Genomic DNA, 17,390 nt, shown 5'->3' with positions numbered 1-17,390 from the left:
TGAGGCAGATCCTTGAAAAAACCCTAGAGTTCGGTGTCAACACCCACCACATATTCGTGGACTTCAAAGCCTCATACGACTTAGTTAATAGAGGTAAACTTCTACTTGCTATGGTAGAATTTCAAATACCGCTTCATCTTGTCCAATTAACTGAACTTACAATCACAGGAGCAGAGAGCATGGTAAAAATCCAAAAGTATTTCTCAAGACCCTTCAATGGCAAAAATGGACTAAGATCGACTATCATGTCTCTTATTTAACCTGGCATTAGAAATAATAATTCGAGAGTCCCAGATTAATACGAATGGTACTATCTTTAACAAATTAGTACAAAATTGTCGGATACGCAAATTTTTTTTTTTTATTAACCCCACATTTATTACAATCTATCTATACAATCTAAACCTAAATGTTTAGGTAGATAACAGACAATAAGTAATAGGACTGACAATAATTAAGAATGACATGTAGGAAGGCATCCAATGATGCACCCCTTTTTTAAAACTTAGCCTACAACACTGACTATTTCTGACATAAACTTATACACATTAATTTAGTACCTACTGTTCACTTAACTCTAACGGAACTTTTTGTTTTAACCTACGAACAGTACGCGGTTTATTCCCTAAATTTTTTGCTAACACGTTTGGATGCACTTTAAGTTTCTCTGTATGTTTTTCGCGCACTTTTTGATGTCATCTTTGACGTATGGTAGTCCGGCGTCCCGATGGATGGCTTCATTGGTTATGAACCATGGAACTCCTAGTATTGATCTCAATATTTTGGACTGAAATCTTTGTATGATTTCAATGTTGGAATGTGCAGCGGTTCCCCATAATTCTATCCCATAAGTCCACACTGGTTTTAGGATAGATTTGTAGATTAATATTTTATTTTCAGTTGATAGTTTTGATTTTTTGCCCAACAGCCAATATATGGTTCTTAACTTATGACCCAGTTGTTTTCGCTTAGTAAATATATGCTTCCTCCAGTTTAATCTTCTGTCCAAGTACATACCTAGATATTTGACTTCATCCCCTTGTGGGATTCCTTTATCGTTTAAGTATACAGCCGGATTTGTTTTCATTAATTTTGACTCTCCATTTTGTCATCCATTGTTGAATTTTATTTAGATTATTTTGTAAGATTTCTGAGGCTATTTTGGGATTTTTGTTCGATGATAGTATTGCCGTATCATCCGCAAATGTGGCTGTAGTGATATGTGTATCTGTCGGTAAGTCAGCAGTGAATGTAAGGTATAATATAGGTCCTAGTACACTTCCTTGGGGCACCCCAGCGAGAATTTGTTGTATGTTTGTGTATTCATTCTCATACTTTACCTGGAAGTTTCTGTTGGTGATATATGACTTTAAGAGTATATAGTAATTTGTAGGTAAATTCTGTTTTAGTTTACATAATAGGCCTTGATGCCAGACTTTATCAAATGCCTGACTTACGTCCAGAAATACCGCCGAGCAGTACCTATTATTTTCAAAATCCTCGTTGATTCTCTCTACAATTCTATGTACCTGTTGTATTGTAGAATGTTGTTTTATAAACCCAAATTGGTGTGGTGGTATTAGTTTTTTGTTTTCTAGTATAGGCATTAGCTTAGTAAGTGTCAGCTTTTCAAAAACTTTGGATACCACTGGAAGAAGACTAATAGGACGGTAGGACTGTACACTTTCTGGTTCTTTTCCTGGCTTTAGTATCATTGTTATTTGTGCTAGTTTCCATTGCGATGGGAAATGAGCTAGTCTCATTATAGAGTTAAATAATTGTGTCAGAAATTGGAAGCCTTTCTCTGGGAGTTGCTGAAGAGTTTTTCCTGTAATCAGGTCGTATCCTGGAGCCTTTTTTGGATCGATGTTGTGTTGTATAATATTTTTTACCTCATTTTTTGTGAATTTTTTTTCAGGAAGTTCTAGTTGATAAGGTTTTGTGAGTATCGAAATAATTTCTTCTTCAGTTTGTAGTGAGTAATTTCCCTCATTTGGTGTAAAGACTTTTTAAGGTGTGTCGCAAATGTTTCGGCCTTTTCTAGAGGACTTGTCGCCGATTGTCCTGTTTGTGTTCTTAGTGGTGGGACTGTATAGTTCTGCCTTCGTAGAGTCCTTGTAGCCTTCCATAACGAGTAGTCAGTGGCTTGAGTTGCATCTAGTTTTTGTAGGTATTCCTGAAAGCTTGCATTTTTTTCTGCTATTATCAATTTTTTTAGGTCTTTTTGTGCTTTATTGAGGTTTGTTTTACTTTGAGGTGATCTTGATAATTGCCATTGTTTTCTGAGTCTTCTTTTCTCAATTATTTTTTCATGTATTGTATTGGAACAGTGTTTGTTCATATGTCGATTTGTAGGTAATGGTGTTGAGTTCCATGCTGCTTCCTGTAAAACTGTGTTAAAATGTTCTACTGCTTGTTCGATTTGTTTATCGGTCTTTAGTGGGATGTCTAAATTGATTTGATTATTTACTTGATATCTAAAATAACTCCAATTTGTTTTGCTGTTGTGTAATATACAGCTCTTTTCTATTTTTGTTATGTTTTTGCTTACGGTTATGATAACAGGTGAATGGTCAGAGGATAAATCGTAACAAGACTTTGGTTTAAAGTATTTTTCATTTATTCCTCTCACTATAGCAAAATCGAGGAGATCTGGAATTTTCGCAGGGTCTGTAGGCCAGTATGTTGGCTCCCTTATGGTTACTATGTTCAGATTATCTATTCGTATTTCTTTTTGTAGTTCACGGCCTTTGGTATTAATAAGTCTAGATCCCCACATTAGATGTTTTGAATTGTAGTCTCCGCCACAAATAAACCTAGGTCCAAGTGTATCAAAAAAGGTTTTAAATTCTGGTTGTTTAATTGAATGTTTTGGTGGACAATATATAGCTGAAAAAGTTATAGGTCCTGTCCAGTCTTCTACAACTACATTTGTGGCCTGAATATGTGCTTTTTGATAGTGAGTTGTCTGGTAATGTTTGATGTTGTTTCTTATAATGATTGCTATACGATTTGATATACGCAAATGACATAGATATCATAGGTAGGTCCACAGAATCTCTGACTGAAGCATTTTGGTCGTTAAGAGCATCTGCACAGAAAATGGGAGTAAATTCAAATGTTCAACAGACCAAATATATGTGTTTCACTAGGTCAAGCAACCCGACACATACAAGAGTAATAATTGGCGACCTAGAACTGGAAAGTGTTGACACCTTCATATACTTAGGCTCGCTGCTAACTAAAGATAACTATGTCAGTGAAAAAATTAAAATTGCGATGGAAAACTCATACAAGCAACTAGAATGTTGTATGAGACCACTAACACCAGAATCAAAAACGGCAAAAATTTCACTGAGGCATTTAATACTTCAAAAGGCCTCCGACAAGGATGTTGTCTATCTCCCACTCTCTTTAAAATATACCTTGACCAATCCTTACAGAGGTGGACAAAAGCAGTAAAACCGATGGGACTGAAAGTGGGAGACGACTCCCTATTTACATTATACTTTGCGGACGACCAAGTTGTTATAGCCCAAGATCAAGATGACTTAAGCTATATGATACGGAAGCTAAATGAGCATTACCAACAGGCAGGATTAGTAATAAATATGGATAAGTCAGAATACTTCATAGTGGGAAACGAAGACATTGAAAACCTACCATTGGAACAAGGACATATTGTTGGTGTGAAACAATGCAAATATTTGGGAGCTATATTTAACAATCGAGGAAATAGTGAAGATGAAATACAACACAGGATCAATAAAGGTAGAAGCATCACTAGATCCCTCAATTCAATTTTATGGGACAAAGATATCAGGAAGGAAACAAAGAAAAGAATATATGAAAGTATAATGAAGAGCGCTACAATCTACGGTGCAGAAGTTTGGGACATAAGTGCAAGAAATAAAAAGAAGCTACTTAGTACAGAAATGGACTTCTTGAGGAGAAGTTGTCAGGTTTCCAGATTAGAACATGTAAGAAATGAAACAATTAGAGAACGTATGAAGGTGGAAAAAACTATAATGGACGATATTGAAAAGAGACAGCTGACATGGTTCGGGCACGTTAAAAGAATGAATGAGACTCGCTGGCCGAGAAAAATATTAGAGTGGGTCCCACCGGAGAGAAGAAGAAGGGGACGACCACGGAGAAGCTGGAGGGACAATATTCAGGACGCAATGGATTCGAGGCAATTAGATGAAGATACGTGTTACGATAGAAAAAATTGGAAGCTGGGTATGGAGAGGCGGCGACAGCCGTAGAAATCCATTATTTATATATATATATATATATATATATATATATATATATATATATATATATATATATATATATATTGAAGAGGGCGAAACACATTTCTAAGAACTGGTGTTTGGATCTTTGATTCTATTCGAAAAATTTTTCCCAGCCCGAAATGGTGGATATATATATATATATATATATATATATATATATATATATATATATATATATATATATATATATATATATATATAATCCAATTTTGATCACAGCTGAACAATATTAAACACAAATGGAAAGGATTAATGGGTAAGCAGCTGAAATAACGGAGCCAAGAGTACTCTTTTTTCAATATCAAATATATTTCGGTATTGCCTTTATGATGGTATAAAGGCAATACCGAAATATATTTGATATTGAAAAAAGAGTACTCTTGGCTCCGTTATATATATATATATATATATATATATATATATATATATATATATATATATATATATATATAAAAATTAAAAGAAGAATGGTGCTCGCCAATAAGTGTTACTATGGCTTAAGAAGACAGATGTCCTCAAAAATACATAGAAAAATTAAATTGACTGTCTACAAAACACTAATAAGACCAATGCTAACATACGGTTCAGAAACTTGGTCACTTACAACTTACACAGATTGACCAAGAACTGCTCAAACATTTTGAGCGAAAAATCCTAAAGGCGCATTTAAATCAAAGCGAACACGAACGAACGAACGAATTCGTTCGTTAACTTTATTGTATTTGTACAGCGAATCGAGCACGATTGAACGAATTCGTTCGCATTCGCACATGTTCCAACCGATGTCGGTAAGTGAGCGAATCATCAAAGGAAATCGTTGTTCAATGTGGACAGTGGATAGACGGTAGCGAACGAATTCGTTTAGAAGTACTGATTTAATTTATTTACAAACATTAGTTTGAGAGGGTTGTTTATTGTGTAGTTGTGAAAACATAATTTTGCAATATGGAATATGCCTATGAAATCCAAAATCGAAGCTATATAAAATAATAAACAGAAAAACTGATGCTTGTTTTAACATTTCTATAGGAATGGATTGTGATGTCTCTGAACTAAAAAAATGAATTAGCTTCTGGCATCATTTAGACGAGAAAGACAAAAAGAGGGTTCGAAGTGGTTTGCTTTTAAAAGCCTAATGTTTTTATTGCATAAATTTCAACCCAGAAACACTAATGAGGTAACCAAATCAAATTAATTGCTAAAATTAATTAAAAGCAAAGTTATTTTGATACACCAATTTTACAATTTATTATTTGAACATAATATAGTCATAATATCAAGAGCAAGTAACTCAAGAGCATAATATCAAGAGCAAGTTGTATCCCGAATGAAGTACGTGCCTCCTAGTGGCGGGATACGGGCAACAATACATTGGCTTATAGGGCAGTCCTTACAGTAGGGATCCTGGCCTATACAGAAAAATGCAGGCGGGTGTGGGGTAATACTGCACTTTGGTTGCATTGGTGGTGTATTGGCTAAACGTGCAGGACAGGGCAGGGTATGGTGCTGATAGAAAAGGCATTCAGGCATCAAATATCCAAAAATCTTTTCAGGCCATAATAATGAAAAGACCTTCTCCAAACGAAATAAAAACTTATACTGAAATGATGGCATCTCCTGAGGTAAAATGTTCCGGAAGTAAAATGAGCCTCCATTCGGATCTCCGGGTGAGGACTATCTCAGGGGGAACACCATTACAGGTTAGAAAAATCAGGATAGGGTCTTGGAATCTTGGTAGTCTTACAGGTAAGAGTCTGGAGTTAGTGGATGCGCTCAAACGAAGAAGAGTTCAAATTGCTTGTATTCAAGAAACTAGGTGGAAAGGACAAAGGGCGAAAGAACTAGGTGATGGATATAAATTGTGGTATGTAGGGAGTAGTAACACTAGAAATGGAGTTGGTATAATTGCTGATAGTGAAATGAAAGATAACGTAGTAGAAGTTGTAAGAACGAGTGATAGAATGATGTCAGTGAAATTTGTAATTGATAAAGAGGTATTGAATGTTGTGTGTGTGTATGCTCCTCAAACAGGTCTGGGTGAGAATGAAAGAAGAGCTTTCTATGATCAATTGGGAGACATACTGAGTGATATTCCAGCGGAGGAGAAAGTTATAATAGGAGGTGATTTCAATGCACATGTGGGCCAAGCCAAGACAGGATATGAAACAATACATGGGGGATTAGGCTTTGGAACTAGAAATGAAGCTGGAGATGACATGCTAGAATTAGCAACAGCATTGGATATGGCGATTGTTAACACATTCTTTAAAAAGAGAGAAACTCAACTTATTACCTACAAAAGTGGACAACATCAATCCCAAATAGACTACTTCATGATAAGGAAAGAAGACATACGTGAATGCAAGGACTGCAAGGTAATAGTTAGTGAGACAGTAAGCCAACAACATAAGCTGCTTGTTCTGGACATCGAAGTAAAAAGCGAAACTAAACAAAAATATCGGAGAGGACCACAAAAAATCAAGTGGTGGATGCTAAAAGATGAGAAGGAAGGTCTATTGAGGGAAAGAATAGTAGAAAAAATATGTTGGAACATGAAAGGAAGCCCTAACACAATTTGGAGAAAAATGGCCAATATTATTAGAGAGACGGCTATTGAAATACTTGGGAAAACGTCAGGAAAGAAGTTTGAAGATAAAGAGACTTGGTGGTGGTCAAATGAAGTACAAGGAAAAATAAAAGAGAAGAGAAAATTATATAAAAAGTGGCAAGAAACCAGATCGGACATAGATCTTCAAAACTATATGGTCGCCAAAAAGGAAGCGAAAGTAGCAGTAGCAAAAGCTAAAGCAGAAGCGTATTCAAACCTATACGATCAACTTGATACCAGGGAAGGCGAAACGAAGATATATAAAATAGCCAAACAGAGAGCAAAGAAAGCAAAAGATTTTAATCAGATTAGATGTATCCGAGATGAAAATAATAAAATACTAGTTCACGAAAGGGATGTCAAAAAGAGATGGAGAAAGTACTTTGACAGCTTATTAAATGAAGAATTTGACAGACAGCCTGTAGAGTCAACGGAGACAGTAGCAGCAATGGTCACCAAAATAACCAATGAGGAAGTGGCTCAAGCGCTTCAAAAAATAAAGAAAGGAAAAGCGGTAGGACCAGATGATATTCCTGGGGAAGTATGGAGAGCATTGGGAGAGACAGGAACAAGGTGGCTAGCAGGTCTATTTAATAGAATTATGGAAGTTGGACAAATGCCAGACGAATGGAGAAGCAGTATACTGGTACCTGTTTACAAAAACAAGGGAGATATACAACAATGTACAAACTACAGGGCTATAAAACTGCTTAGCCACACCATGAAAATATGGGAAAGAGTAATTGATAGACGGATACGTGAAGAGACCGAAATATCCGAGAATCAATTTGGCTTTATGCAGGGTAGATCAACAACAGATGCAATTTTCACTATAAGGCAGTTGATGGAAAAATACAGGAGTAAAGAAACAAACGCTCATATGGTATTCATTGATCTTGAGAAAGCATATGATAGAGTTCCTCGAGAGATTCTGTGGTGGGCACTCAATAAGAAAGGAGTCCCTGGTGAATATGTAAAGATTGTGAGGGATATGTATGAGGGAGTAACGACTAGTGTTAGGACAGGTGTGGGAGAGACTGATAAATTTCATGTGAAAGTAGGATTGCATCAAGGTTCTGTGCTTAGTCCGTATTTATTCTCATTAGTTTTGGACCAGATAACAGCGAAAATACAGGGTAACATTCCATGGTGCTTAATGTATGCTGATGATGTCGTGTTAGTAGGAAATAGTGAAAGAGACTTAGAACAAAAACTGGAACAGTGGAGACAAGCTCTGGAGGAAAAAGGTTTAAAACTTAGTAGGACAAAAACAGAGTATTTGGAATGTTCATTTAAAGATGGAGCTACTACAAATAAAATGGTATCTTTGGATGGTGAAATGATTGTAAAAAGCAATAGTTTTAAGTACCTAGGATCGGTATTACAGAGTAATGGAGAAATAGATGGAGATGCATGCAGTAGAATTAGGGCTGGATGGATGAAGTGGAAAGAAGCGAGTGGTGTGTTGTGTGACAGAAAAATTCCAATGAAGCTGAAGGGAAAATTCTATAAAACAGCCATAAGACCAGCTATGATGTACGGAACTGAATGTTGGGCAGTGAAAAAGAAAGAGGAACAGCGAATGCATGTGGCGGAAATGAGAAGGCTTAGATGGATGAGTGGAGTGACAAAGAAGGATAAAATTAGAAATGAGTATATTAGGGGAAGTCTAGGTGTGGCACCAATTGATGCCAAAATGAGAGAGCATAGGTTAAGATGGTTTGGTCATGTTCAACGTCGAGACGTTAACCACCCAATACGAAGAATAGCTGAAGTGCAGATTCCTGGAAGGAGTAGGAGAGGAAGACCAAAGAAGACCTGGGGGGAGACGATAAGGCAGGACATGTTGGTAAAGGGGATTAACATTGATATGGCCCAAGATAGAATTGTGTGGAGAAATGCAATTAGGGAAGCCGACCCCGCATAGGGATAAGGCAAAGAGAATGATGATGATCAAGAGCAAGTAACTGTTTCGAGGAAGAATTTTAAGAAAGCTGGTTCTTTATTATGTTATTTTCTAAGCTCCCTCAAACAGCGTATAATACCTGCTACCTGCTATTTTTGTAAGCTATTATTGTATTAAAATTTACCCAGCAAGAAACACGAAAATAAACTTAAACACAATGTGTGACTAGCACTGGCCCATCTTAAAAACATCTGCGGGCAATATGCACTCCCGATCATCAACGAATGCGAACGTTCGCTTTAATGTAAATGGCCCTACTTTGTAGCGAACGAATGACCAAGCGAACACCTACGAATTCGTTCCTTCCTTCGTTCGTTCGTGTTCGCTTTGATTTAAATGCGCCTTAAGAAGAATATATGGAGCGATAAAAGAACAAGGTTTATGGCTCAGGCTTTACAACTTTTAGTTGTATAGCAAAACAGTCACAAATTCGTGAAACATGATTTACTAAAGTTTTAGCGACATGTTGTATATTCCTCCGTAATCTATTATTTGAAAAATACATTTCGAAACACACAGAGTGATTGTAAAACCAATTGCACCATTATTTTATTCACCTATTTTTCGCTTTGTTTGGTGTCAAAATAATTTTAATAAATATCTTATCTTATAATCTGTATCCTCTATAAAAAACTTGAACTAAAAGATTACTGGGTTTCCTATAATGTAATAGATTTGTGTATATAAAATATGAATCAATAGATGCAGAACCGGAAAGGAATCTTGGAATTATAGGATTACACTGTCTGAATAACCTAACGATAAAAGAAAATTATAAATTACAGATTCTAATACTGTGGCTTCTGTGAATAAGCACCAGTCAACAAATTATCAAAACTGAGATATTTAGAAATATATCTACTTGATAATAAAATGGAATTTCCCAGCCTCTGCCCTCTGTATAAGCAAATAAGTCCAATATCTTAATATTTAGCAAATAATGAGCATGTGGATATTCACACATCTCAAAAATTACCAAATGTCTTCTTCTTCTTCTTCTTCTTCTTTTATATAGGCAGTACTGCCTGTTTTTCTTCAACGGTGCCTTTCATTCTGCCCCTAAGTTGTCATTCCATCTTTTCCTTGGGCGTCCTATACTTCTCCTGCCTAACGGTGACTTGTCCCTGGCTATTCTTACTATCCTTGATTCAGACATCCTGCTTATGTGCTCATTCCACTCTTCTTTTCTGTTCTTTACCCAGGTATTTTTATTGTCTACTCCACATATGCGTCTGATTTCCTCACTTCTTACCCTATCCTGTAGTCCTTTTCCAGCAATCCTTCTTAAGATCTTCATTTCGTTGGTTTCCAGATGTCTTCGTGTTTTGCTTGTATCTGGTCTTGTTTCGGCCGTGTAAGTCATAACTGGCCTAATAACTGACTTATATATTCGGGCCTTTGTTTCCAATCTTAGGTGTTTGTTTTTCCAAATTGTGTCGTTTAGGCATCCGGCCGTTCTACTGGCTTTAATTATTTGGTCTTTTACCTCTTCTTCGATATTGTTGTCGGCTGATAGATTAATTCCCAGATATTTGAAAGTCATTACTTGTTGTATAATTTGATTGTCTAACTCCAATTTGCATCTTATTGGTTCTTTGGCAATTACTAAGCTTTTTGTTTTTTGGACTGATATTTTCATATTCATTTCTTTTGCGTTAATGTTGAACTCGTGCAATAATCTTTGTAGGTCGTCTTCGCACTCTGCTACTAACACGGTGTCATCAGCGTAACAGAGCATTTTTATCTCTCTATTGCCCATTTTGTACCCTCTTTTTTTTCTTCACTTGTTTTATTATTGAATCCAATATTATGTTAAACAGTAGAGGGCTTAGTGAATCTCCTTGCCGGATTCCTGTGTTTGTTTCTATGGGTTCTGTTATTATTCCATTGACTTTCATCTCTATAATTACCAAATGTAAAAGTACAAATCCGCGAATGAGGTTATCTCATGAGATTTTTGTCTCACGAAATAAAAAAATCAAGACACATTTTTTTGTTTTCATTGTGGATACAGACCTGAGATAAGTGATATACTTATTAGATATAATTTCCTGAGAGAATGTGTCATGAGGTTTTAATTTCATGAACAAATCTCAACCTATAAACAAGATAAATACCTACATAGCAAATTTTGCATGAAATAAATTATTGTACATGATGCATATGAGTCAAAGTGTTGTGTCGTGAGATTTTATGTAGTTTATTTAATGCTGCAATCGAGTCAAAGACCAATTCAAAAAGGTCTTTGATAAATATGTACTCCCAGTTCTAACGTATGGAGCAGAAACATTGACCCTTGCCAGAAAAGTAATCAATAAAATACAAGTGGCACAGAGAGCTATGGAGAGGCCAATGCTAAATATATCCCTCAGAGTTTCAAATACAATATTTAGGAGAAAAACTGGTGTTACGGACGCAGTTCAAAGGATTTCAACACTGAAATGGAACTGTTACCAGATTCAAAGATGGAAGATGGACACAGAAAATTCTAGAAAGGAGACCTAGACACAATGCTCGTCGTAATCGAGGACTTCCTCGGATCCAGCACAACTCTATTCTGGGTGCTCAAGATAGGATGCAATGCAATTATGTACGGGAGACCTATGTCCAGCAGTGGACTCAAAACGGGTGCTGATGATGATGATGATGAAGAAGGAAGGTTTCAATTTCCTGGTCCGTTATGAAATTGCCGTGAGATAAAAATAAAAAATGAGTGAACCAAGTGATAAAAGGGATGTTAAAAGAAAAGATAGTACATAATATTAACTGGACAAGAACCATTATACGGCAGTTAAGAGAGTTGTATGAATTATATTCCAATTTCTTTTTTTGTGTATTGTCGAGATCAATAATATAGGTACCCAGTGAGTTGGGTGTAACCTTTTGGTGAAGATATTTTGGAAGAAACGATCTACATACCTGTGGAGGAACCGACAATAAAAACTTCTTTCCTTTTTCCCTTAAAGGCGTTATTAGGGCTTGCACTGCGTCTTGGTAGCTAGTGTCATTAGCCCTTTCTGCCAAGATTCCCATTAATAAGTTTTCGTCTATACAAAAGCTGTCTGCCTCACTGTCCAAGACAAAATTCGAAACTAATGTGGATACATTCAAAAACTTTTCATTTTTTCTGAAAATAAGTAATGGAATTTATTGTTGGTTTATACAGTACGTAAATCGTTCAGCTGGACATAGGGAACATACATTGTGTATATTTAGATACATAAATACATACATTGTATTATATTGAGATAATTGTGGCAACTGAGCTCTCTCGATGACAATATGGTTGTTAGCATTAAGGTTCATTAACCTCAAAATTGACAACTCATTTCGACTGACACAAATAAACGTCAAAATATGACAATGTAGTAGCTAAATATTTTTGGCCTACGGGAATGGGAAAACTGCTTAGTTTTGAAATTAGTTTTTAAATAAAAAAGAATGTGTGTGTACTTTGTACGCACGTAAGAAGTTATACTTCTATTATATGATTTCTTAAAAATAAATATACCTATTTTAAAGAGTTTGTTTTAATTTTTTTTAAACACCAAACTAATTTTGTGCTTACCGCTTTCAAAAAAATAAAAAAAAAGTATAGGATTGCACTGGATTCGAACTCAAGACCTCTCGATCTCTGGCCGAATGCTATACCAAATGCGCTACGAGGACTGCATCGGTTCGGACGTACCTAATGACAATTCACGGTAACAAATAGACAAGGTGTGAAGTATAATAAATATACAATAAAATGTTTTAATAATACTCATCTTACTCCTGAGGAAGACAAATCCAAAGACACAAAAATTATAATAAATATATTTACTAAAAACACTAATATATTCTTTTCACACCTTTTCTTGCACTGATATATTTATACATAGGTAACTATAAAGATTTAGCAACTAAACGCCATATTGTCTGTGTGCGCATGCGCGCAGTATTATGAAATTTTACTCTTAATCGCGCTTAAAGAAGTATAACTTCAAAAATATTTTAAAAATTAAAGTAAAATTATTAACTCGTGAATCATAAATTTTGTCTTTGATTTATTTATGGACAACCTTGCTTCAAAACTCACTCATTATATTCGTTTTAACAGCTCTATTGCACCAAAACCTCGTACTCGAATAGAAGCTTCAAATAACACAGGTTAGTGCAGTTGCCACAATTCTTTCAACGTAAGTATATTCCCTATGTCCAGCTGAACGATTTACGTACTGTATGTAGTAAACAATAGAAAAATTTGTATAAAAAGTCACGTCACATTTACAAATATTAATAGTAAGTGTATCGTGCCTCACAGATGAAGAAGAAAAATTAAGAATATTTTAAAGGAAAATCTTCACAAGAACTATGGGCCAATGGGCCCAATAAGAATGGTAAACGGAGAAATGAGAAGAGGAATAAACCATTAAATAAGAGACATAATGAAGGAGAAGGTTTAGTTAGATTTATTAAAGCGTAGGCACTGAGATGACTGGGATACATAGAGAGAAGGAAAAACAGTACTGATTAAGAAAGTCACCAGATGAAAGTCAGAAACTGAAAGACCAAGGGGAAGACCCAAAGAGAGATGTAAGGACCAGGTTACGAGAGATATAAAAAATTGAAGGCACTCATGGGAGTGCCGACAGAAGTGAAAACTTCTTATAGTATATAAATTACGAGCTCAATCATTTTTCCCCATCCAAAAAGAAGTGCTATACCTATATCATATACGCGATGCCTATGCCCTATCTATACTATTTATGTATACATACACATAATTTATATACGTACAAAATTTATTTCAGCGAAGCGATGATGGTCGCAAATTCAATACTTTTTCCCCATCCAAGAAGTGCACAACGTCCCTAAAGAAATTTTCACTTCAAAAATTTATTTCATCGAAGCAATTACGGTCGCTAATTTAATACTTTTTCCATCCAAAAAGAGCGCAACGTCCCTAAAGAAGTTTTCACTTCAAATGTTTATTTCGTCAAAGTGATGACGGTCGCTAATTTATTACTTTTTCCCATCCAAAAAGTGCACAACGTCCCTAAAGAAGTTTTCACTTCAAAAATTTATTTCGTCGAAGTGATGACGGTCGCGATGACGGACGCTAATTCAATACTTTTTCCCCATCTAAAAAGTACACAACGTCCCCAAAAGAAGTTTTCACTTTAAAAATTTATTTCGCCGAAGCGATGACGGTCGCTAATTCAATACTTTTTCCCCATCTAAAAAGTGCACAACGTCCCTAAAGAAATTTTCACTTCAAAAATTTATTTCGTCGAAGCGATGACGGTCGCTAATTTAATACTTTTTCCCCATCCAAAAAGTGCAGAACGACCCTCAAGAAGTTTTCACTTCAAAAATTTATTTCTTCGAAGCGATGACGGTCGCGATGACGGTCGCAAATTTAATACTTTTTCCCATTCAAAAAGTGCTTAACGTCCCTAAGGAAGTTTTCACTTCAATACATATACGTACAAAATTTATTTCGCCGAAGAGATGACGGTCGCGAAATAAATCCTTTTTCCCATTCAAAAATAGGTTTTACATTTATTTTCAATTTAAATACTTCTATACAATTTATGTATAGATACAGATAATATAGATACGTACAAAATTTATTTTGCCGAAGAGATGACGGTCGCGATGACGGTCGCGAAATAAATCCTTTTTCCCCATCCTTAAATAGGTTTTACATTTATTTTAAATTTAAATACTTCTATACAATTTATATATAGGTACATACAAATAATATAGCATAAGCGATGACGGTCGCGAATTCACTGCTTTTCCCCTATCCAAAAATCGCACAACGTCCCTAAAAAAGTTTTCACTTCAAAAATCCTAAATGTGAGAAACTAGAGATAAATATGCACAAATCGAAATGAATGGAAGAAAATTGTAACGAAAGTCAAGTCATACAACAAACTTTAACAATGCACAAGAAGAATGTGAAGTGATTCCCCATAATAAACGAATCAGAGAGCAAACATTATATCAAGAATAAAAGGCCTTGATGATGTAAGTATATATCAATGGTAAAAATAGCATAACGTTTATTGAAAATGCTTACCTGCACATATGTGTCTTTAACAACCACTCAGGTACATCCAACTGTTCACTGTCTTCCAAATGTTGCTGATGAAGATCTGCTGGCGTTGGTCCAGTATATAACACAAGCTCTATAGTTTCACCTAATAATCCTTTTAATATAATTAGATTAGAAGTAAGAATAGAGACCTCAAGCGGTCCGTCATGCTTGACTGTTAATCCATGAAACTGTCCTCTGTGGTAGGCCCAAATCACCGGGAAATTACTATGATCGTTCTTGTTCTTGTAGAACACCTTCGATATGGTAGAATTCTTATGTCTTTGAAGCAGCGTCTTGTCTAGACCAAATAAGGAATGATCGGTTAGATGCACAGTCCACTCCCAGTAGTTTTCAGAGGCGATCAATGGTCCTTTTGCCGTCGAAAAAATTCTGTCTCCATTTGGTCTGAAAATCTCCACCATGAGCTTTTCTGCAGCTTTTCTTACCACATACTCACGAACATTTACTGTATTTTCTACAATACTCGTACTTGGTTTGTGTAAAATTATGCTGACTTTGTTGATTGATATCTCATTGACTGAAATCTGCATTTCTTCTATAGCTGTTGTATTAAATGGTGATGAAGACCGAGAAGCTTTGTAACTGGAACCTGCTAAGTCATATGAGTATCTTGAGGGTAAATAATGGTAACAGGAGTCTGTAGGTTTATCATAACAACATGCTAATTTAACACATTCATGTTCACTGATGTTCACTTTTCCACAAGGTACTCTAAAAGTGCTGTTAACGAAACATGTAAACGTGTCTACTTCTTTGTATGTACCTAAGTTAACCACTAAATAATACGTTAACACAGGGACTATTAGAGCAAATGCGAACGTAAAAAACCATCCTACAATAGTTGTTTTGCACAAAATAGTCCACACAGTCCATTTTACTGAAGCTGTAGCAGTTTCATCTTCGTCCTCACGGAGTTCATTTTGTTGTTGTATGAACGTTGTCATGTTTAATTTAAAAAATATTGAAGATTCTTTAAGAGATTTCACATAATTATTAACTTGTCACAACACAACTGATTCTCTCCGTTGTTCTTGAGGAAACAATAAATCCATGTAATCTTGGATAAGATAAATTAATGATAAATTATCGTTTTTCTAAGTACCTGACTTAGATTAGATTATATGTGATTTTTTTAAAAATTTATTCAATCTAAAGTATATGATGACGCCGAATTCTTAGTTAAAAATTTTGAATCATAATAAAATTTCGCATAAAATATTAAAGGATCTAAAGCGAGATTATTAATTGTTGCATTTTTTTTAAAACGCCGCTTCGTTATCATTGATAAAAAGGATGTATGTATTTGAAATCGAACACAATAAGTTTATACCAAAAATGCGGAATTTTTTGAAGTTATAGATACTTCTTTAGGCACGAGGGTAAATTTTGACACACCGACAGTATGGTATGAAACGTTATGAGGGATCTGATTGGGTATTAAAATCATCTGTCAATAATTGTTCAAATAGAGATTCTGGATAAACAAAATGTTGTGTATATTAGTTTTTATTGTTGTGAGGACAGTGACAAAAAGCAAGTTCATAATTGTAGTGACTTTTTAAATAGTTTTTAAAAGCAACAGGTACGTACACGTACCTTATTGTAAATGTTTCAGTATTGTAATAAAAAATTACAAATTAGGTAAATACCTATTTGGAAAATGTACCTACCTAGCTAGTAGGTAATGCTTTGATTTACATAATTTGATTACCAACAAAAATCTCCATCTAATATATTGCTTTTTTAGTCTATATTTTGTCGTATTTTAATTCCACAAGAATCAAACTTATTTTGATTAAACTAACAGAATAAGCAACTGTCAAAATTTTTTTAAAACGTTTAGTTGCTAGGTATATCTTTCCACTTCATTCACATGTCTCTGTAGTTAAATTCTGCGAGGGGTGAGTTCAAAATAATCTAAACCTGATAGACGCAGGTTCAATTCCCAATGCAAATTTTTATGTTTTTTATTTTTTTTATACATTTTATGATTGTAAGTATATTATTTATTATAAAAAAAGACTAAGTTTTCAATCTAATGGCATATAAAACAGCATAATGCTACTCTACACCCCACCAGACTGAAAACAATGGGAACCTTCTCTGGTTACACCTCCGAGGCTTCTACAATTTGCAAGCCATAACGGATGCTGACACTAAGGAAGATGACAGAATTTTACAATTTATAATTCACGTCCCATCTACTCAGCGCGGTAAAGTTCCAACGAGAATGGTTCCCTTCATACTCCAATCAGAGTAAACATGTAAATCAAAAATGAATAAAAATTTTCAATTTCGTTGCAAAACGAAAATACAGCCGCATCATATTCTAGGCCAATCAGAGAGTGCAGCAAGCACCTCTACCGGTTTCGAAACTTATTAGTCTCTCATCAGGAGGCACATATGCTG

At 35.2% G+C, this 17,390-nt stretch overlaps 1 protein-coding gene across 2 annotated transcripts in view; it reads right to left on the bottom strand.

Moving 5' to 3' along the window:
• The window catches only part of LOC114324431 (probable maltase-glucoamylase 2), a 28,312-nt gene extending 12,274 nt beyond the window's left edge, over window positions 1-16,038 (bottom strand). For both annotated transcript variants that reach the window (XM_028272281.2, XM_050646231.1), the window contains exons 1-2: window positions 14,943-16,038; window positions 11,795-12,002 (exon numbers count right to left, since the gene is read on the bottom strand). In XM_028272281.2, the coding sequence (XP_028128082.2) occupies window positions 11,795-12,002; window positions 14,943-15,925 (1,191 nt within the window). In that variant the 5' untranslated portion in view covers window positions 15,926-16,038. The remainder of the gene's footprint in view (window positions 1-11,794; window positions 12,003-14,942) is intronic.
• Window positions 16,039-17,390: the final 1,352 nt, after the last annotated feature.

The sequence above is a fragment of the Diabrotica virgifera genome, chromosome 3, assembly GCF_917563875.1.
Source record: "Diabrotica virgifera virgifera chromosome 3, PGI_DIABVI_V3a".
In the NCBI taxonomy this organism is placed as follows: Eukaryota; Metazoa; Arthropoda; class Insecta; order Coleoptera; family Chrysomelidae; genus Diabrotica; species Diabrotica virgifera.
The sequence above is the reverse complement of the archived record's forward strand: the minus strand, read 5'-3'. Positions and strand labels throughout refer to the sequence as shown.